Consider the following 26962-nt stretch of genomic DNA (forward strand, 5'->3'; position numbering starts at 1 on the left):
GCAGAATCTGCAATGGCGACTTCACCGCATACTTTAATGTTTTGGAAACCATCATGATGCTTGAACCTATTAAACCGCCCATTGCTTGCCACGAACTTGGCTTGGGGTTCGCCGTACTTATCCTTAATACCTTCATTAATACTTCTTGCTTTTTCTTGAATGGTCATTGGACTCAGGGGCACTTGCTTCTGAATCTGATTTTCCATCCATATTATTAATAGCTTTTCCATCTTCGATAAACATCTGAACGCTTTTTGTGATCATTGTTGATCTTAAATGCATTGATCCTTTAACGTGTTCTTTTATACGCGCACCGTCCTTTAAAATGGTATTCACTGTTGAAGCAGCAGTAATCTAATTCTGTGCAATAGATAAAATTTGTCCTGCTTCGTACTTCTTAATCATTTTCATTTCTAAATCAATTTTATTTTGTTTCCTACACTGCCAGCACTTGCACTTTTCATTGGTCCCTTTCCATTCACCATTGTAATAAGTAAATAGGAATGAAGAGAAGATTCTGAAAATTTATTTATGTTTTTTATATGATTGAAGATTTCAGTGAAGGGGAACTCATTTCACCATAATACCGTAATGTAAAAACCCACAGAATTCTAGTTATCTGTATTATCACAAATACAATAAGATAGAGTTTACTACCCATTTATAATTAGATGCACAAAATGCAAATTGTTTTTGTTTTATGGGCGTAATCTTCAGAAATGTGCTTTATAAAAATATCAACAAAGGGAGAGAGAGAGAGTGCATTATGTGCCGGAGCATTCCATGATCCTTCTGCGATTCAGGTCTCTTCCTGTAATTTTTTTTTCATGCAGCCTTTTCAGAACTTCAATGTAGTATGATTGATTGACAGTCTGTTTTGGTGTGACATATTCAGCCATAATAATTCCTTTAATAACAAAGAAAACAAGATGCATAGTTGTCATTTTTGATTTTGACTTTCTTGACTTTTTTTTTTTTTTTTGTCTGGGTGATTGTGTTCCTCGAGTGCACTCACTGACTTCTAGTTTATGGGTCGTACTGAAAGAGCCACCTTTCATTGCAAGTAATTAAAATGCTCAAAGTCTGGATTTTCACTTAAAATTTAGCTACTTGTTCTTGTCCATATTGAGTTCTGATGCAATCATTCGGATGTAATCTAATATTTTTTCATGGTCTGTGACTTCTACTTCAAATGTAAAATGGTCTATATCTGAAAAAGGTTGAGAAAAATTTATCTACACATTACAGCAAGGTGGCATTGCATAACAAGCTGCTTTAGATATTCAAAGCTGATTAATTATTTGGTATAGTTCTGTTGAATGGCATAGTTCATTATTTATTATAAAAATTATTTATAGATGCATAAATATGCATTGTTCTAAGTGTGTTGTTCAACATAATTATTAAACAAACTATTTAACAGAAATATTGTTTTAAGTTTGTCGCATTTTTATATTCATTTGAATAAATAAATTAGGCTTTAAATTACATAAAACGATAGGGATGGTTGTTACTGTATTAACTATAGTTTTAATGTAAAAAAAAGTGTTGCGATTTTTTTTGTTCTCTAATGTGTACTACGAGCTTTTCATTATTCATTTTGGATGAGACAGCAAAATAAAGCACCTTCTGCCTTTCATTTACTCATTCACACTGAGTTGAAAGACATGACATACTCTTTCAAATTGTTGTTGTCTTGTTATGTCACATGTTTTGCCATGTCCTTCTCAGGTACAGGATCATGACCGTAGACTTCAGAGAAGATACCCATTTCTGCAGTGTCACAAACAAGCACAGATTTTTAGTTTATTTGTTACGTAATATATTGTCCATTGAACCAACAAAATGTAAGATAATGAAAGGCAGACAGCTAAACTGGTATTACTGATGAATGTACAAGTCTTCTTCTTCTTCTTTGGTCCTTAGCTGGCAGCTGGGGGAGGCGGTTGGCCACACAACCAGTATGCTGCTGTAGGTGCCGCAGGGTTTCGGACTTGCTCTGTGATGTTCTTCCATACCTTACGATCAATGGCGTCAGTCCTGGCCTGGTTAAGGTCGAGACGTCGGCTCTTCAAGTCATTTTCCACTTGCTTGGCCCACGTTTTCCTAGGCGCGGTCCGTTGGATGCTCCATTGGGTGGGTCGTTGTCTCCAAAGGAGTCTGGATGGTATTCTGTTCGTGCCCATTCTACATACGTGGCCAAACCATCTAAGCCTTCGCTTCTGGATTTGGTCGGCAATGGTTGGTTGCTGTTGGCATCTGGCGCGGATGGTATCATTAGTGATGCGGTCACGAAGAGAGATGCCCAAGATCTGCCGCAGGCATCACATTTGGAATACCTCAAGTTTGTTCAAATCTAACTTGAGACAAATCCATGTTTCCGATCCGTAAAGAAGAATGGGCAGGATCAAAGTCCGGAAGAGTCGGATTTTAGTCTTTGTGGAAATGTTGGTCCTCTTCCACAGACACCATTTGAGCGAGGCGAACGCAGTGGCCACCTGTCCAATTCTGCTGTGGATTTCCATGGTGGATGCAACTTTCTTCTCCTGGACATTTACTGGACTGTGCATTTACTTGAATGTACAAGTAAAAGAGTATATAGGAAGTAACCATATAGTTAACTACTTCTTGCACAAACTTTAAGATAATAAGATTTTTTAAACGAATCTGGAGTGAAGAACGAGCTGAAACAGATTTTTTTTTTTTTTTTTTTTTTTTCAAATCCCATAAATGGTTCATTTTACATAGATGTCAAAACAAGGGCATACAGGTAGCAAAACTATCCACACATGTTTTGAGAATACTGATTTGAAAAAGAAAAATAATAATAATAAACATTTTTAGAAATTTAATATATTAGGAGCATTTGAAATAACCCTTTATACTTGGGCCAAGTATAAAGGGTTAATATGAGGAGGCTGGTGACATATTACTTTTCAGCATAGTCCGCTTTGGAGCCAATACACTTTTTCCACCGATGGTGCAGTGTGTTGATTCCATCTGCAAAGAAAGTTTTCTCTTGGGCAGCCAGGTATTTTTTCAAATTTGGAAACAGGTGAGAGACCAATGGTGATAGAACTGTTGAATATGGAGGGTGGTCCAAGGTTTCGAAACCACACTCATGCAGTGCAGCCATGGCATTTGACATGCTAGTGAGCAGGTGCATTGTCCTGTTAGGACAAGACTCCTTTGAGTTTTCCCTCAGCATTTGTCTGGCCTTTCTGAAGGAGATACACTAGCAACACTCCATCAGCATTCCAAAAAACTGATGCCAGCAGAAGAAATCTACTTTGTTTTCTTTGGAGAGCAAGAAGAACTGTGTTTCCACTGTTGGACTGCTCAGTCTCTGGCTGAAAGTGATGGACATTCATCTTGTCCAAGGAAATTTGCTGGATCTACTTGAAAATGGTGCAAACGTTCTCTTGACAAGTCTTGTGCATTTTTGATCTGCCGTCAAAACTTTCGGACCCATCATGCTGACACCTTTATCATGACAAGAACCTCTTATGTGGTACACAAGTTCAGATGGGATGTCCAAGAAGCTGGAAATGTACCGAACTGTCGGCCATTGATCATTCATCACTAGATTGTGTACACACTGTCAACTACTTCTGCAGTGATGGGTGTTGGTCATCTTCCAGGCTCTCCATCCCTCATTTAAATTCTGCTGCCCACTTCTTAACCATGGAATAGGAAGGGGTATCCTCCCTCAATGTTGTAACCATATCTTCATGAACTGCCTTTTGGATTGGTCCCCTTTTTTTCCTTAATATTGGATGACTGCATGGTGAACTGATTTTGTTCGTCTTTCCTCGTTTACACAACTTTGTTGACCTATAATTATAAAAAGAAATTATAAAAACTTCATGAAAATTGGTGGGTTACTATTTGAAGTGTATACATTAAGTACAGAAATTTTTACCACTGTAACATTACCCTTTCATACTCAGGCCATGAACTTTTGAGATGCCCCTTATATGTAAAACTCATTCTTGCAAATTGAAAATGCAGCTTAGCAGCAGTACTCCTAGTTGGTGGCATGGGATTATCTTGAGGTGTCTGTGCCAAGGGGATGATAGCTGAAATTGGCTTTGAGAAAGAAATCAACTGTAATGATTTTGAACTAGCATTGTGCCATCTTCTGAAGTGATTAAAACATTATTACAACCATTTTCCTTTTGAGACATTACTTTACTGTTAATAGCTAAATTGAAACCTGGTTTTGTATGTGACTGCTAAAATTAATGGTGTAATTTATTGGGAAGATATATGAAGAAACCCTGGTCCATGTCTTATGAAATGTTTCACTGTAAATCATTTGTTTTTGTGTCTGTTCACAGGTTGTGCTGCCTAACCAGCAGTGACTATAAGGAAACTAGGCAGAGGTAATCAGCACTTTAGAATGGCTTCCATAGTCACCTAACCAAAACTTGTTTCTTTTTGGCATCTGGCAATTTGGAGTGCATTTACTCAAGTGAGAATATCTGCAATACACTCTTAAAATTACAGACATCTGAATTTTTGTCTGTTTTTTTCCCAGAGGAGGTCGTATCAAAAAACTTGTGTTTATGTTCTCAACGAAATTGCACTGGTCTGGAAACATTTTTCAAAATATTTTGCTCTGTTACATTAGCTGCCTATAATTTGCTTTAGTACAGATTGCCAATTATTAACTGAACTTTCACATCTCCACTTTATTTTATTTTTTTCTTATAGTTATTTTAATTTTTAGAAAAATAGTATTAAGTTTCTGCTTATCCTGAAGTACTTTTCTTGTCATAACAAAAATTAGAATCTGTGACATTTAATTCTTACAGATATGCTCAAAGTGTAAACTGAATGGAGCAACATTAGGATGTTGGAATAAAGGATGTATAGAGCAGTACCATATTGCTTGTGCTAGAGAAAGAGGTAAGTGCATTAGTGTTTTGTCTGTTTCTCAAACCCATATAACATCAAGAAAATTAATTCCAGTTTTTTGTGTTTACAACTTAATGGACAGAAAGCAAAACTGCTACATATTCAAATGAAATGAAATTAAATTATGACTCATTTTTTGACTGATGAGATTGTTTATCATCTTTATAAAATATGAGCAGTATCATATTGTATTTTGCCAATATATTTTATTTGTTCTCACAGTGTCTATTCATAAATATAGATATCTGTTTGTTTTATTCCATATTTAGATGTAAAAGTGTTGCCTTACTGTTCATATGCATGCCTAACTCGTAGATTTATGATGGAGACTTTACACCCCCCCCCCCCATTTTGATTCCTCTTCTCTATTGCATCATAGCTCAGTTTTTTTTCCCATTTTTTTGTTAAAAAAAAAAAAGAGTAAAACTGACTGTTGCTAAATTCAAAATTTTTCAAAAAATGGTGCTGATTTTTTACTTATTTTCCTTAATGAATTGATCACATTTGCTAGTCTACACTACATTAGTTTTCTGGAATATGGGAAACATTTTGCCTTATTCCATGTTAGCTTTCACAGTGAACATGATACTGTCTTAGGTGCTGAATGTTTATTCATATAGTTTATCATAGCACCTAATTTGTTCTAATCTTGTTACTACATTATTCAGAAATAAGTTTCTCGATAGTAGTCAGGGGACATCAATGTGTAAGAACAACAATAACAGATAGCATTATTAAGAAGAGGTAAGGGCTTTGAAAAATGTTCACTCTTTGATTGTTATAGTTCGTAGTAATTAAAGTGATTATGCACTATATCCCATTGTGGTGACCTTTCCTAATGAAAAAAAATGAATAATTTTTGTAGTTCTAATGTAATTCGAAAACAAGAGCCAATCGACCAATTTTTTTGTTTTTTTTTTTTTTTTTGTGTTCAGCAGCATAATATTAGTCAAGATTGGGTATTTTTGTTTTCATAACATTTTACGTGTTGACCAGTGTTATAGAATGCAAAGGTGAATTTTTTTTAAGCTTTATAATTTTTCATCTGAGACTTACAGCTGCAGCAGAAAAAAAAGGAGCAAACATTTGAAACTACAGTAGTAGTATTGATATATTAGCATTAGTAGAGGCATATGATACAAGAAAGCAAGCTTATATAGAATCTGCCAAAAAAAAAAAAAAACCCTCCCATTTCACCAATCCATTTACTCCAAATGTTTGTCTAATTCTACCTTTAACTCATTTAAGTTGACCTCCACTACAACAGATGGAAGTTTGTTCCTGCTATCAACCACCCACTGGCTAAAGGCAAATTTCTGCACATCTATTCTACAATTGTCTTTCCTCAATTTGAATTTGTCCCCTTAGGTGAGTAATGTGAGCAAGAGGAAGAATCTCATTAGCATTCTCATTAGCTTGCTCAAACCATTCAAGGCTTTTTATACACCTCAGTTAGATCAACTCACAGGTGCCTAGTCTCCAGAAGCTGCAATTTTCAGAATTTAAGCCTTTCTTGGTAACACCAACCCTTTGTTCCACTCACCAATCTCATTGCCCTTCTCTGTACTCTTTCCAGTGGCTCTACATCATTTCCTAAAATGAGGCTTCCAGACCTGTATGCAGTATTCAAGGTGTGGCCTGACCATTGCCTTATACAAGGGGATAATCACCTCCTTATCCCTGCTAGAAAAATTCCTGTATATCATTGACAAGACACCATGAGCTACTCTTGCAGCATTTTTACACTGCTCAGAAAACTTCATATCTGACTGCACAGTTACTCACAGGTTCTTTTCATTCTCCACTACCCTGAGTGAGTACCACCCAGTTGATACGATACTGTGGGGTTACTCCTACCCATATGCAGTACTTTACATTTGTCAATGTTAAACTTCAATTGCCACCTCTCAGACCATCTGCTCAACTTTTCCAGATCCTGTTGCAGTAGCATACTGCCATTACTGTCATTAACAACCCTGCCAACCTTCATAGTGTCTGCAAACTTAGGCATTAACCCCTGATATACCTTCATCAGTATCATTGATAAATAATGAAAACAACAATGGCCCAACACCGAACCCTGGGGGACTCCACTAATAACATTATTCCACAAAGAGCAGTGTCCTTTGTACAGTAGTCTTCCATGTGCCACAATATCAAAAGCTTTCGTATAATCCAATTTTTTTGCATCCAGTTCCTTTGTGACCACATCATAGTATCCAATCAAATTTGTCAGACAAGACTTCCCCTGAACAAACCCAGGCTGTGTCTGAACTATAATTGCAGTCTTGTCTAGATAAACCTGCATCACTTCCTTAACCAGTGAGTCCTTTATTTTTCATGGAACAGAAGTTAGACCAACAGGTCTGTAATTACCCATGTCACTCTTTGATCCCCCTTTGTGAATTGGGTACACATTTGCATTTCTCCAGTTCATGGGGACCGCCCCTGAATTCAAGGAAGCTTTCATAATTATGTCAATGTTAAACATAATTATGGCTAAAAGTTTGCTTACTTCCTTTGCTGCTTCCTTTAATATAACTGGATAGATCCCATCCACCCCCCAGGTGCCTTTCTTATGTTCAGTAATCAACAATGTTGTTTCGGTATTGAATATAATTTATAATATTTGTTAAAGGAATTTTAATGAGCCTCTTCAATAAAAAGTAGAAAATACAAGACTTGATAAGAGGATCCTGCATCAGTAAATGGTGGTGGTAGTAGTAATGTCAAATGATGCAAGGATGCAACCTTATATAGCATCAGCCAAAAAAAAACAAGACAGTTCACCCATCTATACCCTCCAAGAATTTATCTAGTGCTCCCTTTAATTTATTCAGCCCATCCACTTCAACAACAGATGAAGTCTGTTTCAACAATCAAACACCTGCTGGCTGAAGGCAAACTTCCACACATCTATCCTGCTACCATCCTTCCTCAGCTTGATTTATGCTCCCTCGTGTGTAGTCTCAGCAAGTGGAAGAATACTATTAACATTCATCTTACTCAATCCAGTCAAGATTTTAAGCACCTCAATCAGATCTCCCTGCAGGTGCCTGGTCTTGAGACAATTTGCAGAATTGAAGCTTTTCTAGGTAAAAGTACCTGTTTCAGCAGATCTACATCCTTCCAAGATGCAGCCTAACCATGGCCTTATACAAAGGGATCAATCACCGCCTTATCCCTGCTAGCAAAGTTACTGTATATATCACAAAACCCCATGACCTGTCCTGGCAGCAAGTCTGCACCACTCAGAGAATTTCATGTCTGACTGCACAATTTATCTTTTTTTTTTTTTTTTTTTTTTTCCCCCCCTCTCCACTACTGTTATCCATGTGCAGTACTTGCATTTGTCAATGTTAAACTTCAACTGCCATTTCTCATGCCATCGAACCAATTTTCTCTGATCTTTTTGCAGTAGCTCATTGATGGCTGCCTTACCAACCTTTGTATCATCTGCAAACATACTGTAAAAGAATTTGGTTTGATTTTATTAAAAGAATCAAACACATGAATAAATATAATTTTATATCATTCTGGCTAAATGGATTTCTCAAAGTATCTGTGTACTTCAGTTAATTTTTATCAAAAAGCAGTGTTTTGAATTTTGTGAAGATTAAAGGTATTTCACAAAAACTTACAGTTAAAAAAAATCTCTATTCTCGGTATTTAAAAGAAATATGAAATATTCATTTCATGCAGAATACATATTGTGAAAGTGGTTTTTTTTTTTTTTTTTAATAGCTTAGTAAGCCTAGTCGTTACTTGGTATATTTATTTTAAAAGGGTGATTACTTATTATTTTCGTTTATATCATCTTTTGATGCTCCAAATCTTTCATAGAAGAATACAATATTTCTTTATTTTTCTAAAGAGAATAGATTATTTATTTAAGTTCACAACAGGAAAAGTCACATTATAGTTTTTCCAGGAAACTAGATATATAGATTAAAAGAAAAACCCAAAGCTCGGCCAATTTCTGCAACTTTTAGAAACAAATACCTTTTCTTGACTAGTGCAAAGTATAAAAGAGGCTCAATAGGTTGTGCCTAGATTCAAGCATTTATAACTGCATATATACATTCTAGTGATGCTCTAAAAATTAAAAGTTTACTAAGGAAATATGAACGATATGTATTTTAAGTTCTTAACTAGTAAAGGAATAACTTGCATTAGAGAACCACAATCTTAAAACACCCATGTGTAACAATAACAGAATGACAATCAATATAAAGCAAAAAAAAAAAAAAGGAGAATAATAAGTTATTGAACTTATTTTGTAAGTACCCCACCATTTCCAACCTTAGTAACTATGAAAAAAGTGAGAGAAAGCATGATACATCAGGGAAAAAAGCAAAATGAGATTTTCCTTCCATAAGAATATGGAGGCCAAAGTAATTTAGAGACAAATTAAATGGCAAATTTCTTGTAATCTCAAGAAATAGATGGATATTGCCTCCTTAATAGAAAACTACAACCATAACATAAAGCTTATAACCTTCAAATTTTATCCTGTCAACCAACTATAGCTCCTCAGTTTCTTCAAAGGGACCTCAAGAATGGTCATAGTGGAGGAAATTGTCCAAGAATTTTGAAATCAAAAGGTTGTGCAGACAAAATATTAGCATGGTTAAGCCAGTGTGTGGTTGATTTCAACACCATGGTCTGTGAAATCTTGGTAATATTTTTCCCATTTCTGTGAAATCAGATATAATCTCCATATTTGCATGATTTTTGCCATTTTTATTATTATGAATAAACCAGTCTAAAAGCATTTGAGAATTTTTTTGTTTTAAATTTGAACTGATAGAAATTAATTTCTCTACATGTCTGAGTCCTTTGACATATAAGTTAGTACAAATACATCATGTCTATGCACAGTAAAGTAACTGAAATTATTATAGTGGCATTGTTTCATGTATTGTGCCTTCACGAGTTGCCTATTCAGTTGTACTTTGAATAATTAATGCTTCCCCAACAGAGAAGACTATTGTTTACTTTTCACGCTGGATACCACCATCAAGACAGCTGTTTCAAGGCCATTTGGCCCTTCATCAGTGTGTGGGTAGGTACTCTGATGGTATAACACAGGGTTTCCCCAACTTTTTCAACTACTGCCCTCTTTTAGAGCATATATTTCATCAGCACCCCCCCCCCCATAAAGTCAGTCAAAAATGATACATTGAAAATTAAATTTTAATAAAAAACTATTTAAAATTTAAGCATTTATTTTATAAACAAAAATATAATTGTACAACAGTATCTAAAAGTTCTTGATTTATTAATCTAAAAATAATTCGATAGTATGAACCAGAGCTGTAATGTTCAATACGTTCTACGTTTGATATCAATATTTGTAAAATAATAAGAGAAGTTTACCTCAATATAATACATAGAACATGTCCATATGATACTCTCCAGCAATTAAAACGAAAAACTCGAAAATCTTACATTACAGTAAAAAATTCAAAGAAATTTAATGAAAAAATTAGGAAGGAAAATCGTTTTCTAATTTTTTTTGTTAAATTTCTTTTAATTAAATTATTTAATTTTTAATTGTGTTCATTTGATTTAAATTGTGCAGTTGATTTTTAATTATTTTTTACTGTAGTGTAAGATTTTCGATTTTTTCATTTTAATTGCTGATGCCATGAGACTAATTTTTCCACATCTGGCTCAATATTAGTAAGCAGCATCCTTAAATTGCCCAGTTCCACTATTTGTAGTCGGTTTCTCTCTTTCGTCAAAAGGTACATAACGGCACTAAATCCACATTCAACTAAATATGATGCTGGAAACGCAATTGAGAACTTTTTCACAATGGTCCATAATCCAGGATAAAGATTTGTAATTTGTTGCTGCAACCAGAAATGATGGTACCCGTTCTTAAATTTGATCTTCAACTCTTGTTGGTTTTTAATTCAATCAATTCTTCTTGTAATTGCATTACTGTTTCCTCAACACTTGAAAATGGGTCTGAAACCCAATCTGGAGTCTTCATGGCGAGAATATCTTCAAATCATTTGCAAAAGTCCTTATGTAATGCTTCCAAATGATGACAGTAGACTTTGAATGTCATCATGTATTTCTGTCTTCCTTGAGTGCTGAAAGACTCGGAAACTGGTAAAATTCTCCACATCCCAAGTTGCATTTGAACAGAACAAGCTTTGAAACAAATGCAAATATAACAGCCTTCATTTTAATCAAATTTAGTTCATCTCCTTGCAGCTGCAGTCTTAGCTGCCAATGCGCCATAAAAAATCAAATCAAATCAAATTGCAGCTGCAAATTCATTTCAATACTAAACTTTAAATATAAATCTGACATATAAGCTATGTCACTTTTAAACTTTTTCAAGTTGTCTCACAGGTAAGCATCTTTGTTTTCAAAGAATTCTAAAACTGTTTCAAAAAAGACTATAAAAGCAACTCAGACAGGTGCCCTTCAACAACCAGCGAACTTGTGTGGAGTAGCAAACAATTAAATTCTTCATCGTTTTGTATGCACAACTGGCTGAATAATCTGTCATTAAGAGAATTTTCTGATTTTGTTAATTACTCTAATGACGTATTGCAATGAGTGATGCAAGCGATCACCAAGTTTTTTTGCTATTAAATGTTGTCGATGAATCGCGCAATGCACCGCCATTACATTTGGCACCAACTTTTTTAAGTGTACAATGAATCCACGCTGGCAGCCCACCATCGATGGAGCTCCTTCAGTTGTAGCTGTCATAATATTTGTAAGAGGAATCTCCTTTTCTTTAAAAAAATTCTTCCACGACAAGTAATATCGACTCTCCTTTAGTATCTGTTACCAAATGTCTGGCAAATAATAACTCTTGAGTTAATTTTTCTTCTTTTATAAACCGAACGTAAGCTAACAGTAAGGCTTCATTCCCTGGTAGAGTTGATTCATCCAGTTGTAACGAAAATTGGGTAGTCTTCAAAAAATTGCATAATGTCTTCCACATCCTTGCCCATTTCGTCGTTGTACTGTATTATTGTCAAGAAATTTTCTTGATTACGTCAGTCGCTGGCTTGTGCAACACAGTACCTATAATCTCACTAACAGCTGATAGAATTAATTCTTCGTCAATAGTATGTGGCTTTCCAGATTTGGCAATCAGTAATGAAATGTAAGAGGCGCGTAACCCATCATTTTCTTGCTTTGATGCTTCTGAAAACATACTTGACAATGCCGGCTGTTTCCAAAATTGGTCTTGGAGTGCTTTGAAAATAAGATAAATCTTTGTCTTGTCAGCTTGAATTTTCTTCAAGTGCTCCTTAATCTTGAAGGTTTCATAGATTGGTTTGAAAATACTTTTTGGCAAATCAGGCACATTGGTAATGGCTTGTTTACAGGTGATGGAACAAAGCCATATTTTAAATATTCGATACTGTACTGCATACATTTTTTCTTTGGTTCTGCCATGGTTATATCTGTAAAAATATATATTATTATTTATTTCATATATTATTCATTAAAAAGATAACGCTATCACTGCGCTTAACACCAGTGACAGTTTTATGAACAACCACTAATTTCTGTAATAATTTCATATTGAACTGATCAGTTTCTCCAATAGTTAATGCCAAAATTCTACAAAGAAAGGAAAAAATGTACTTACAAAATGTCAGGATCTGGATAGAGTAATAATATCAATAACGAATAACAATACGTAGCACACTATGTATTGCTGCTACCACCACGTGGAGAATGCAGCAAAAGGGTGTAGTAGTAATGGCAATAGCACACGCACAGTATCAAAGAGCACAAGGTCTGTACACACAAAACTGGCAGCGGTGCACCAATTGATCGAAGGCTAGTCTCAGGAAAGATTATATTTATAGTATTCTGCACTGGACTTTCAGAACGTGCACGATCACTCGTATCGTGCATGTTTAGTCCTGTTTAATTGTCCCAAAGAACGAAACACTGGTCTCGACAGAGCCTGAGCGAGTGCTCGCCACATCACGCCTGTTTAGTCTGCTCGATTCGTATGGTTGCGATTTACATGTTTTCTCGCCATGTTACATCGGATGTGAGAAGCGCTATTTCTATACCTCCTACACATAAAGTCGTATGCCTGAAAAGCTGATTTTACAGTAGAGCTGTTTGAAGTTTAATGGTAAGTTTTTTGTTTCAAAATAAATTTGTTGATTTAGTTGTGATTAAATTAGTTAAGTTAATAGAATTTTTTAAATCAGAAACATTGAAAATATTTGAACTTCAAACAGCTCTACTGTAAAATCAGCTTTTCAGACATATAACTTTATGTGTAGGAGGTATCAATTTGTATTCTTTGCCCCTTTTGAGCAGCCTTGCATCCCCTTGCCTTCCAACGTCCCACTACTGCCCCCTTGCCTCCCAGCACCGCTTTGAGTTTTCTAGTGCCTCTAAAGGTGCAATAGTGCCCACTTTGGGAATCAGTGGTATAACAGCTGACAACTCAGTTGTGAAATGAAATCCATGATATGAAAGATGCCAAATGGTGTTTAGTACCTTAATACTTAATAAAAATTCAAGCCAAAAGCCTCAGACTGCAGAAAAGTTAAACAGGCATATAAGTTACTGCAAACACATGTCTATATGCAGCAAATTAACTGAAATTATTATAGTGGCATCATCACACCATAATTTCAGTTAATGTACTGTATATAGACCTGATGCATTCCCTTGGGCCATTTAAGACATTTCCAAACCAGTAGGTGACTTCTTAATTTTGTTCAGAGTTGTTTTTATGTACAAAAAAGTGAGCTGCACTTTCCTGTGACTGATGTTGCATTGTCACAGTGATGAATTTTGATTAAGCACTAAGAGGATGCACAGCTATTAAAAAAAATAAAGTAAATAAAATTAAAGGGAGAGTGAAAAAGCAAATAAACAAAAAATTAAAAAATTTATTGGATGATCCATGTATTTTTATTCCTTGATCAATGGCTAAAAATTATTTTTTAAATTCCTTTCACTTGATAACCAGAAAATGCGAGAGACTAATTTTATGACGAATAAACCCTATTAAATCCCTGATATACTGCACCTCATTATATCACAGTTTCGGATAAAATGCTAGTGTAATCATGTCCGGGAAGAGGAATATAAAAAATAATGCAGTTTATGGCGCACGCACACGCGCACACACACACACACAGTTTCACAATTGACACCAACAGTAAACTCCATACCTTATGAAGGCAGAACCAGTTAATGCAGTGGTATACAAGTGCAGACCATAGAGTTATTGTATTCCCTTGTGTGGTATATTCTCAGTTACACAATTATTTTTTTATAAATAACAAGACTTATCCCAGAGTAATTATAGACTCAGCTTTTTTTCCTTTCGCACCACAATTAGAGATGCAATAATAAAAAAAAATGCAGTACATAACTGGCATGGTAATTGTACACAGGAAACTCACAAAAAGCAAACATTTTTCTTCTGAGAGAGGAAATGAGAACAAGCTACCTGTTGCGATATATTCAGTTATAAATTTTCTTTGTAAGCAACAGCTCATGACATCCTTTTCAAAGCTATGAAATTTCAGCTAGTATGGCAATAACTGCTAAAGGCATAATAGAGAGTATCTAGGATACAAATTCTCCAATAAACAGAGTTTGCAATTCAAACTCTGTTTATTGGAAAATTTGGAATTGGAGAAGTTTCTTGGAAGATTATAACAATTACCGTGTCTCTGAAAGGAACTGTAGTATTTGAATTTTGATATATTTTATTCTATAATTAAGCTTTATTGCTTTGCTGTATCAGATCGAGGACAAAAAGCGAGATAAGTGTCATTTTTGTTTGCTAGTTAGGTGATAACTCACTGCAGCATAGCTAAATAAGAATATCACCCTTCTTGAAAGGGTCCAGTATGCAATGAAGAAAGGTTAGCAATGACCAAAAGGTCATTGCTAACCTTTCTTCTCCCCCCCCCCCAAATAAACACAAAAGATGTTGTGGAACAAGCGTCCCTATCATAGAACAAACACTCAACAGCTATTGGGTCACACAGCAATTACTTATGACTAACTATGTTGACAGATGCAAAGAGATACTGTTTCTTTCAAACAACTGAAAATGAAAGTGAGAGCAAATAAACTGCTTTACTGTGAGATCCCCTGGTGTATTGGCAGTTGACGTGAGACGAGGATGGCAGGCATGGCATATCAAAAGCTGATCTGTGCCACAAATAAATATAAGAATCCTTATTTGTGTTTTTATATATAATCAGTCAGTTAAGTGTGAACTTGGAAGTGTAAATTACACAGAATGTCGAAAGATAATAGGAAAAGGATAGCAGAAATATGAGAAATTGTAGATGTGAAAAAGAAAGAATGAATGAATATCTTATATAATTATATTATATAAATGATATAAATATAATGAATTAAGTAAAATTATAGGCTGAATTGTAAAGCCAATTACAGAGGAGTGACCTGTAAAGTAAAAATTATTAAATTAATAAAAGCAATAGTAGCAAGCATCAGATATGGGTGGGCAAATTTGGCTATAAGTTATAAAAAGGGGTTAGAGCAAATATGCAATTAAATCTTGATGTTAGCAAAAGTAAATATTGGGAAAGAAAAAAAAAAAAAACCAGTATCCCTATATATTTTATCAACTAACGTTTTAATATTGTTACTTAATTTATCAGACATACATTTGGTTATAATATACTTTGATCAGGTCAGTTCTAGCAAGTATTTGTACAGTTGTAATATTATATGGTGGTATTTCCACTACTTGGAGAGTAATAACTTCACATGATTTCCTTGGGAATGATCTCTTTGTTCCTTTACTAAGTTTCTCACTTTTCCATAAATATCAACTGTACAGTGTTAGGTGGGTTGGAAAACTGCTAGCTTGGGGGGATACAAGGACTAATAGATTAACAGTAGCCACTGGCAGAGGTGAAAGTGATTCTTGCTCTGCTTCTATTGGAATGAGCAGCAGCCTGGAAAACAAGATGTAGGATATTTCAGAGACTGCTGGGAGTCATTGCGGTACAAGTAAACACATGGGTTGTGTTAGGGTAGCTAAGAATAGGAAGGTGCATGTATACTTGTGTGTACACCAATGCTAGGAGTTTGGTAAATAAATTTGATGAATTTGAGGTATTGCTCAAAACATCAAAGGCAGATATTGTTGGGATATCAGAGATGTGGTGTCACACAGATATAAGGAATGCAGAACTGGAATTTGTGCGTGTACAATGTGTACAGAAAGGATAGATAGGAAGGGAGGAGAGGTTATGCTATTAGTTAAGAAACACAAAATCCAAGGAAGTGCAGCCAGTCGACATCGATGGAGAGTGCAGTGTCGAGTCAGTTTGGTGTGACGTAAGCATTGAGAGCTCAAAATTGAGAGTAAGAGTGTGCTATAGGCCTAATGACCCTGATGAGTATAATAAGAAACTGTACAGGGAAATAGTGAGCCAGTAATAAGAGAGTCTTATAATGGGGGATTTTAATTTCCCAGATATTGACTGGAATTTGTGGGTTGGTCACTCACACACTAGCAAGGCTTTTGTGGATTTATTGGATGATTGTTTTCTACATCAGCATATTTGGGAGGCAACTAGAAGGAGTAATACTCTTGATCTGATTATCAGTAGTGATTCTTCATGCATTAAGAATCTGCAGAAAAAGAAACCACTAGGTGGCAGTGATCACAGTGTGCTGAAGTAGGGTTTACTCAAAGAGGTAACTACCATCAAGGGTAAAGGGAAGGGTTTTTGCTTTCGTAAAGGTGACTACGGTGGTCTGAGACATTATTTAAATTCTATAAGGTGGGACCAACTGATGATGTTACCAACAGCAAATTCAAAATGGGAAGCATTCAAACAATTAATCTTGGAAGCTACTAGGCTTTTCATACCAACAAAGAAATATTGTTCAAGTTTTAGGCCTAAATGGTTGTCAGATGAACTAATTAGACATGTGACAGAGAAGAAAAATGCATGCGATACATATAAATTAACACGTGACACAGAAGTCTATGATAGATATAAGCCTGTCTGTAACCAAGTTACAAAGGAGATTAGGCAGGCAAAGGCAGATGACGAGAAATCTTTGGCAAAGGATGCAAAGAAAAACAGAAAAGAGTTCTTTGCCTATGTAAACTGTTGAAGGAAAGGTATGAATCAGATTGGTCCACTGGATATTGATGGTTCAACAGTTGAGGATCCTGCTCAGGTGGCTAACAAACTAAATGAGTATTTTGCATCTACATTCACACATGAGGAGTTATTCAGGAAGGGGAATGCCAGAGGTGTATTCAACTCTGGCAGTGAGCTAGATGATTTTGTAATAACTGAGAGAAAAGTGGGGGAGAAATTGTTGAGGATAAACATAAAAAAGGCATCTGGGGTGGATGGGATCTATCCAGTTATATTAAAGGAGGCAGCAAAGGAAGTAAGCAAACCCTTAGCCATAATTATGAGAGCTTCTTTGGACTCAGGGGAGGTACCCATAGACTGGAGATGTGCAAATGTGACCTCAATTCACAAAGGAGGATCAAAGGGCAACACAAGTAATTATAGACCTGTTAGTTTAACTTCTGTTCCAGGAAAATTAATGTAGGCACTGGTTAAAGAAGCATTGCAGGATCATCTAGACAAGACTTCAGTTATAGCTCGGACACAGCATGGTTTTGTTAGGGGAAACTCTTGCCTGACCAATTTTATTGGATACTATGATGTGGTCACAAAGGAACTGGATGCAGGGAATAACTTTGATATCATATATTTGGATCTTAGAAAGGCTTTTGATACTGTTGCACATGAAAGACTGCTGCACAAATTGGAGCAGTGTGGCATTGGAGGCAAATTGCTGCTATGGATAAAGGGATGGTTGAGTGGGAGAAGCAGAGTGGTAATCCATGGACACTGCTCATCATGGACTAATGTTATTAGTGGAGTCCCTCAGGGTTCAGTATTGGGTCCATTGTTGTTTTCTGTATTTATATATGATATTGATGATTGTATATCAAGCTTAATGTCCAAGTTTGCAGACGATACAAAGGTTGGCAGGGTTGTTAAGGACACTAATGACAGTACGTTGCTGCAACAGGATCTAGAAAAGATGAACAGATGGACTGAGAGGTGGCAAATGAAGTTTAACATTGACAAATGTAAAGTACTACATATGGGAAACAGTAACCCCAGAGTGATGTATCAACTCTGTAGTACTACACTGACAGTGGTAGAAAACGAAAAGGACCTGGGGGTAATTGTGCAGGCAGATATGAAGTTCTCTGAGCAGTGCAGATGAGCTGCAAGAGTAGCTCGTGGTGTCTTGTCAATGATATACAGGAATTTTTCTAGCAGGGATAAGGAGGTGATTATTCCATTGTAGAAGGCAATGATTAGGCCACACCCCGAGTACTGTATACAGGTCTGGAGGCTTCATTTCAAGAAGGATGTGGAGCTGCTGGAACGAGTACAGAGAAGGGCAACAAGATTAGTGGATGGAACAAAGGGTTGCTCTTACGGAGAAAGGCTTAAGTTTTGCAAATTACAGTGTCTGGAGACTAGGCACCGGCGAGGTGATCTGATAGAGATGTATAAAGCCTTGAATGGTTTGAGCATGCTCAATGCTGATGGGATTCTTCCTCTTGCTGAGAATAATCACCAGAGAGGGCATGAATTCAAATCGAGGAAAGACAGTGGTAGGATAGATGTGCAGAAATTTGTCTTTAGCCAGCGGGTAGTTGGTTGGTGGAACAGACTTCCATTACTTGTTGTGGATGTTGATAGCCTAAATAAATTTAAGTCTCGGCTGGACAGGTATTTCGAACGAACGGAGGGGTGAAATGGAAGGGTTTTTTTTTTTTTTTTTTTTCCTAATGCTGCATAAGCTTGCTTTCTTGCATCATTCCTCCACTAATGCTAATATGTTTAATAAAATTTGTCAAGAAATCAAATATAATTATAAGTTACTCTCCTTTGTGGAAACTTATTAACAAATCATATTTTGTTTTCAAGTACTGATTCAAATAGTATTACAACTTTTTAAGTTTCTTGGATTTTTCAATCTTTTATATTGAATTTCATTTAATACTCCTCCATATTTACTGTTGTCACCTTATCTTAAATCTCCAGCATAGCTTTTACTCTTCCTTTTGAATACCAATATGCTCTAGCTCTTGCCAGCACTGTCACCTAAGAATTTTTTGGTCTTAATGACCTTTTACTCTCTAATTGACTTTATAATTCAACCTATAATTTGGCTTAATTCATTATAACATATAGGATATTCACATTCATTCATTCTTTCTTTTTCACACCTACAATTTCTCATATTTCTGCTATCCTTTTCCTATAGCTTTTGGCATTTTGTGTAATTTACACTTCCATCTTCACACTTAACTGACTTATTAATTCAACCCTACATATATAAACTTTTACATTCTTTGCTGCTGTGTTGCATACTCAGGTGCATTCTTATTTATTTTTATTTTTATCTTTTCACTACTACTTTCACATTTTAACCCATTATTATACTTCTTCTTTTATATATATATAGTATCGGTGTAAATACACCATAGTTAACCCATATATTTGAACTGCGTATGTAGCGTAGAGGGCATCGTTTTAATTGTTTTTAACTATGGTGTATTTACACCGATACTATATAGTTAATTATCAAAACCCATAAGGATTATGCCCTGTGCATTTAATTTTCCAAATACATGCATACATACAATCAGTCCTCGTATAACGTGATGGTTGTGTTCCTAGAAACCCTCATGCAATGCAAAATCGCGCAATATGAATAACAGGCCCTATGGGGAAAATAGGGTTAGGTGTCGACCACCCAAGATTGAACACACATTTGTAACCAAAACATTACCATAAATTACGTATTTTATTACGATCATTGCATAATAAAATATTGCTAATGCTTTTGCTTCTATTGTAAGCAGACTTGTTCTGTTTGATCTTCTGTCCAAACAAATGACAGCCATTCCATCTCTTCCAATTCTTTGTGTCTTGATCTAATGGATTTTATTACACTGCGTTGTTCGTGCTATGAAAGTTTTTATTTTCTCTGCATTCTTTCTAATTGTTCTCGCGTTGTCTCATATAGGTCTGTAGCACGTGCAATATTACATGTTCTTTCATTCCGCTCAAAGTGTTTTACAATTTCACATTTTTTCTGTATCGACAGAGGCCAACTTGCCATAAGCCTTACCAGGGAAACCCCGGTGGGCCAGAGGCCAGAAGCAGATGAAGGCGAGTGTGATTTTAGCCATAAACGCTAGTATGAGGCCCCTACAAATTTTCCCGGCTAAGAATTTTTGACCCAGTCCACCTCTGTCTATCGATATTACTTTTCTTTTTCTCTCTGAATCTGTAGTTTCTTCACCAGGACGCCTTTTCACACCTTTTAATTAAGTATTTTACTCATTTTTAGGGAATAAAGCACAATTACAAAATGAAGAGCACTCTTAATACACACATAAACAAAGCTGTGCACGTGTAGCAACTGAATAAACAACACCGTAAAGGCAGAGACACCAGAGACGCTATTAACACCTCACTAGCTCACATTTCTGGAGGTCACTCCCATAAAACAAAAACAATTTCCAGTTGCGTTCCTGCTAGTGGAATCTGTTATGAACTGGTAGTAAACTCGATCTAATTGCATTTGCGATTATACCGATAGCTGGAATTGTTGTTTTTTACGTTATTATGGCAAAGTGTTTCCCCTTCACTGATATAAAAAACAGATACATTTTCAGAATCTTCTCTTCATTCCTATCATGTTGCGTTCAGTTGGGATGATTCTGTGTTAGACTGCCATTTCTTTGTAAAAACAAAGGTGAATCATGCATAAGCAAATTTGGTTCGTGTTATACGCGATATCATTCCCCTATTTATAAATCATGTATGATCTAATTAGTGTAGTGCAAACACGTGTTACACGAGGACTGACTGTGTATATTTGCATTATTTGAAAGGTTTCTGTATAAGCACTTTCGTAATTTGCGTGAAACTACTCGCCTATCTTGCGCCTGGCTGCATAATGTTTACTTTCCTACAACTACTTCCATACTCTTGGCTATTAGTGTAATACGAGGGCAGGAGTGTCTGTTTCTATCTTAATTACTTTCCTAATTTCGCCTCCCATTAGCTAAACAGCCTGACAATGACTCGTAACTAATATGTACAAAATATAAAACACACACACACACAATGTGATTCAAAAAGAATTGAACACTTTCAAAAATTTATTACTCAGTAACTAGGTTATATATGAACATATCACCAATTTTTAAAGGAACTATCTCAGTTATTTCTATAATCTTACAAAGGCTCAATATGCACCCCTCGTTTCACACAGCATCAATCCTGTAGTCTAATTCATCCCAGACCGTTTGTAACGTATCACCGTCAATGGTTAAAACGGCAGCCATGATGCATTCCTTCAGTACCTTAAGGCTACGAGGAAGATGTGGTATAAACACTAGGTTCTTAATGGATCCCCCACAAGAAGTCGCATGGTGTGATATCTTGGTATCTCGGTGGCTGCTGTTTAAGAGGCAGTTCAATGTTTGACAGAACGCCCAATCCAGCGCCATGGAAATTATTCATTATGGAAGCTCCGCAGTGGAAGTGAGATGGAACCCCATCCTGCTGGAAAGTGAAATTGTTAGCGACTTCCTGCCGCTGTGGGAAAAGCCACCCCATCAGTGTGTCCAGATACGTGGAACCACATATGCCTGAGTGTGCAATACATAATCATTTTGGATATTCTTTTTGTATTCCCCATATTGTATTGTGATGTCAACTGTCGCACGGTGACCTGCCGTTTAGCCCGTACATTGCACTACATGAGCAAAGGATGTAGTGCAATGTACTACACCCTTTGCTCACCATGAACATCCTCCTTGCGTAATTCTTTACAGTTCTATCAGCAGGAGGTGGTTTGACCCATTCTAGACCAGTCTTAGCATTAGCATTAGTAGAGGCATTTGATGCAAGAAAGCAAGCTTATGCAGCATCAGCCAAAAAATAAAAATAAATAAATAAATAAAGAATAACCACTTCCACTTCACCCCTCTGTTCGTTCGAAGTACCTGTCCAGCTGAGCCTTAAACTTATTTAGGCTATCAACTTCCATGACAAGGGATGGAAGTCTGTTCCACCAACCAACCACCTGCTGGCTAAAGGCAAATTTCCGCACGTCTATCCTACATCTATCTTTCCTCAATTTGAATATATGCCCTCTCAGGTGATTATTCTGAGCAAGAGGAAGAATCCCATCAGCATTGAGCATGCTCAAACCATTCAAGGCTTTATACACCTCTATCAGATCACCTCGCTGGTGCCTAGTCTCCAGACACTGTAATTTGCAAAACTTAAGCCTTTCTTCGTAAGAGCACCCCTTTGTTCCATTCACCAATCTTGTTACCCTTCTCTGTACTTGTTCCAGCAGCTCTACATCCTTCTTGAAATGAGGCCTCCAGACCTGTATACAGTACTCAAGGTATGGCCCAACCACTGCCTTATACAAGGGAATAATCACCTCCTTATCCCTGCTAGAAAAATTCGTATATATCATTGACAATACACCATGAGCTACTCTTGCAGCCCATCTGCACTGCCCAGAGAACTTCATATCTGACTGCACAACCACCCCCATGCCCTTTCATTCTCTACCACTGTCAGTGTAGTACCACAGAGTTGATATGTTGCTTTGGGGTTGCTGTTTCCCATATGTAGTACTTTACATTTGTCAATGTTAAACTTCATTTGCCACCTCTCGGCCAATCTGCTCAACATTTCTAGATCCTGTTGCAGCAGCGTACTGTCATTAGTGTCCTTAACAACCCTGCCAACCTTCGTATCGTCTGCAAACTTGGACATTAAGCTTGATATACCATCATCAATATCATTTATAAATACAGAAAACAATAATGGACCCAATACTGAACCCTGAGGGACTCCACTAATAACATTAGTCCACGATGAACAGTGACCATTGATTACCACTCTATCTTCTCCCCATCAACCACCCCTTTATCCATAGCAGCAATTTGCCTCCAATACCACACTGCTCCAATTTGAGCAACAGTCTTCCATGTGCAACAGTATCAAAAGCCTTTCTAAGATCCGAGTATATAATATCAAAGTTATTCCCTGCATCCAGTTCTTTTGTGACTGCATCATAGTATCCAATTAAATTGGTCAGGCAAGACTTCCCCTTAACAAAACCATGCTGTGTCCGAGCTATAACTGAAGTCTTGTCTAGATGATCCTGCAGTGCTTCTTTAACCAGTGCCTCCATTAATTTTCCGGGAACAGAAGTTAAACTCACAGGTCTATAATTACTTGTGTTAGTAGCCGACCGGGCTAGCCAAGTGGGTAAAGTGCCTGCCTGGCACCCCAAAGGTCGCGGGTTCGATTCCCGCCTCGGGCTTGGATCAAAGTACTGCAAAAACCTTGGGAGGTGCACTATGGCCACAGAAGCCGATGCGCCAACAACTACCAAACCAAAAAAAAAAAAACTTGTGTTAGCCTTTGATCCTCCTTTGTGAATTGGGGTCACATTTGCAAATCTCCAGTCCATGGGTACCTCCCCTGAGTCCAAGGAAGCTCTCATGATTATGGCTAACGGTTTGCTTACTTCCTTTCCTGCCTCCTTTAATATAACTGGATAGATCCCATCCACTCCAGGTGCCTTTCTTGTGTTTATCTTCAACAATTTCTCCTCCACTTTACTCTCAGAGATTACAAGATTCTCTAGTTTACTGCCAGAGGTGAATACACCTCTGGCACTCCCCTCGCTGAATAACTCCTCATGTGTGAATGTCGATGCAAAATATTCATTTAGTTTGTTAGCTACCTGAGCAGGATCATCAACAGTTGACCCATCGATATCAAGTGGACCAATCTGATTCATCCCCTTCCTTCTAAAGTTTACATAAGTAAAGAACTCTTTGCTGTTTTTCTTTGCATCCCTTGCCAAAGATATCTCGTAATCTGCCTTCGCCTGCCTAACCTCCTTTGTAACTTGGTTACAGATCAACTTGTATCTATCATAGGCTTCTGTGTCACGTGTTAATTTGTATGTATCCCATGCATTTTTCTTCTCTGCCATGTGTCTCATTAGTTCATCTGACATCCATTTAGGCCTAAACCTTGAACAATATTTCTTAGTTGGTATGTAAAGCCTAGTAGCTTCCAAGATAAGTTCTTTGAATGCTTCCCATTTTGAATTTGCTGTTGGTAACATCATCAGTTGGTCCCACTGTATAGAATTTAAATACTGTCTCAGTCCATCGTAGTCGCCTTTACGAAAGCAATAACCCTTCCCTTTACCCCTAATGGTAGTTACCTCTTTGAGTAAATCCCACTTCAGCACACTGTGATCACTGCCACCTAGTGGTTCATTTATAGTCTTTGTACACCTTAACCACATCTGGGCTCTGAGCATCTGACAAGACCTGCCGTTTCTGATATGGAAGCACCTGACACACTAGGTCCCATAATCATACCATTTTTAAACTCCATGATATCTTTATTATAATGTAACTGCTACTCTGTCACTTTGACTTGCACAACTGGATACAAGTTACCACTGCTCTAATGTATGAAACTGTTTGGCTTTTTATGAGGTGTCTAAAAAGTAATGAGACTGGTGCTATAAAATTTTTATTAACAACTGAACTACAAATCAACATTATCCCCTTCAAAATAGTTCCTTTGGAAGTCATACTCCGCTGTAGACGTTGCTCCCACTCCCGGTAGCAGTGCTGGAAATTTTCAATCGAAAGTGCTTCGGCTGGTCTGTCACGATCTTTTGGATGTTGTCCACAGTTCCAAAATGATGGCCTTTGAGGTGGAATTTGAGCTTGGGGAAAAGGAAGAAGTCACAAGAACTTAGATCAGGCGAGTATGGGGGCTGCGGAACCACTGGAATACCCTTTTTGGTCAAAAATTCGGTCATGGAAATGGCATTGTGACCCGGGAGCATTGTTGTGATGCAGCATCCAAGAGTCTGCAGTCTCTAGCTGGACACGAATTAACCCTTTTTCTGAGTCATTCAAGGACTTCACGATAGTACTGTTGATTAACTGTTTGTCCTTGAGGCATGAATTCCTTATGAACTTGACTGTCGAAAAAACAAATTAGCATGGATTTGATTTTCGATTTGCTCATTCTTTCTTTTTTCTGGCGTGGTGAGTTGCTTGTGCGGCACTCTGAACTTTGTCGTTTGGTTTTGGGATCGTACTCGAAAATCCACCCTTCATCACCTGTTATGATAGGGTTGAAAGAATTTTTGTCATTTTCGATGCATTCAAGAAGGTCCGTGCACACATTCCTTTTGTTTGTTGGTGATGTTTTTTGGAACCAGCTTTGCACAAATTTTCCACATGCCCAATTCCTCGGTCAAAATGTTGCGAACAGTTTGGCGATTCAAATTCAGCTCACTACCGATCATTCAGCCTGTCAAACTTCGATCAGACCTCACAAGAGCCCTCATTTTGGTCACATTTTTGTAAGTTTTTCACGTACAAGGTCTTCCAGAACGAGGTTCATCTTCCACACTCTTACGGCCATCCAAAAATGTTTTATGTCACCTAAAAACCTGTGCCCCCCAATAGAACATGCTCTCCATAAGCCCGTTTTAATTTTTCATAAGTTTTTGTTGTGTTTTCGTTAAATTTGATTGCGCAACACTGCTCGAGATTTTGTTTTTCCATTTTCGTAACGCATCACTACTACACACACTTACACAACTCTATCAAGTCAGACTTGTTAACACCATCGAGTTGAAACTTACACTGATCATCAAGTAAGAATGTACATCTCGGTTGGTGTCGGAGGTGTGGTTACAGCATTGCCAGTTTTCTAGCCACGCATTCAGTCTCATTAGGTTTTATACACACCTTGTATGTGGCATACAACCTTTGTGGATGGGGTAGTTATAATTCAGTGATCACTGAATGTGTATAGGAAAGATTGTGGAATCCTTAGTTAAGGATGCAATATAAGATCACTTGGACGGGTAGAGAATTATAAGGGAATCACAGTGTCTTCTGTGAGGTTGTCAGTAAAGAAATGGAGAGGAGGAGTAACTATTACATCATTTACTTAGATTTCAATAAAGTTTTTTTATACAGTCCCACGTGAACAATTGTTGTATATACTGGAGAAATGTAGCATTGACAAGTTACTATTTTAAATAAAGGGATAGTTAAGTGGTAGAAGACAGTAATTATAAATGGTCATTCTTCCTTTATGGACTAATGTTATGAGTTGTGGATCCCATGAGTTCAGTTCACAGCCCCTTACCATTTCTGATTTTCATTTTTGAATATCAGAAATCTACATCAATGATATTGATGTAGGTATTTAAAGTTTAATATCTAAGTTTGAAGATACAGATGTGAGCAGGGTAGTTAGTGACAGTAATTATGGTATGCTTCTTCAACAGAACTAATTTGGGTGGACTGAAGAATGACAGCTAAGATTAGTTTAACACTGCAAAATGTGAAGTTTTAGATCTGGGTAGTAGTAATCCTAGAATAACATACCTTGTGACTGGTGTATTATTCTAAGCAATATCACCAATGCATATGACAAATCAGAGCAGTGTTCTAGCATCCATTCCGAGCTCCACTTAAATTAAAAAAAAAAAATAGACTAAGTATTAAATAGCAAATGTTTAATGTACGGTACTCACCTTGAATGTAATCTGCAATCGTTTTATGAAAAGACTGATGGCTAAATTTAAGGTGGAATAATTAAATTAATGAATTAAGGCGGGATAAAAAAATAAGTTGATTTAACGCAATTTAAGATAAGCGCAAGGAAGCAGAAGTGCACCACTCCATCCCTGGTTGTCATAAGATAGAAAGTAGTTAATCTAGAACTTAAGTGAAAAAATTGGCAATGCCAATAGTCATAACGACGGACTTTCGTTAAGTTATAACGTCTTCAGTTGGTGAAGTTAAGTGGGGAGAAATGCCTGCTGTATTTAAAGAATTATCTATACTCTCGTGATGCTCTTTGGAACACGTGGGAAT

The 26962-nt window shown here is 36.8% G+C and overlaps 1 protein-coding gene across 2 annotated transcripts in view; it reads left to right on the forward strand.

Annotated features, from left to right (window-relative positions):
* Positions 1-26962, forward strand: part of LOC150076465 (uncharacterized) — a 215988-nt gene that overhangs the window by 142498 nt on the left and 46528 nt on the right. For both annotated transcript variants that reach the window (XM_090387007.1, XM_090387006.1), the window contains exon 5: positions 4818-4911. In XM_090387007.1, the coding sequence (XP_090243133.1) occupies positions 4818-4911 (94 nt within the window). The remainder of the gene's footprint in view (positions 1-4817; positions 4912-26962) is intronic.

This window comes from Mastigoproctus giganteus, chromosome 13, assembly GCF_048544385.1.
Source record: "Mastigoproctus giganteus isolate SK-2022 chromosome 13, ASM4854438v1, whole genome shotgun sequence".
Classification (NCBI taxonomy): Eukaryota; Metazoa; Arthropoda; class Arachnida; order Uropygi; family Thelyphonidae; genus Mastigoproctus; species Mastigoproctus giganteus.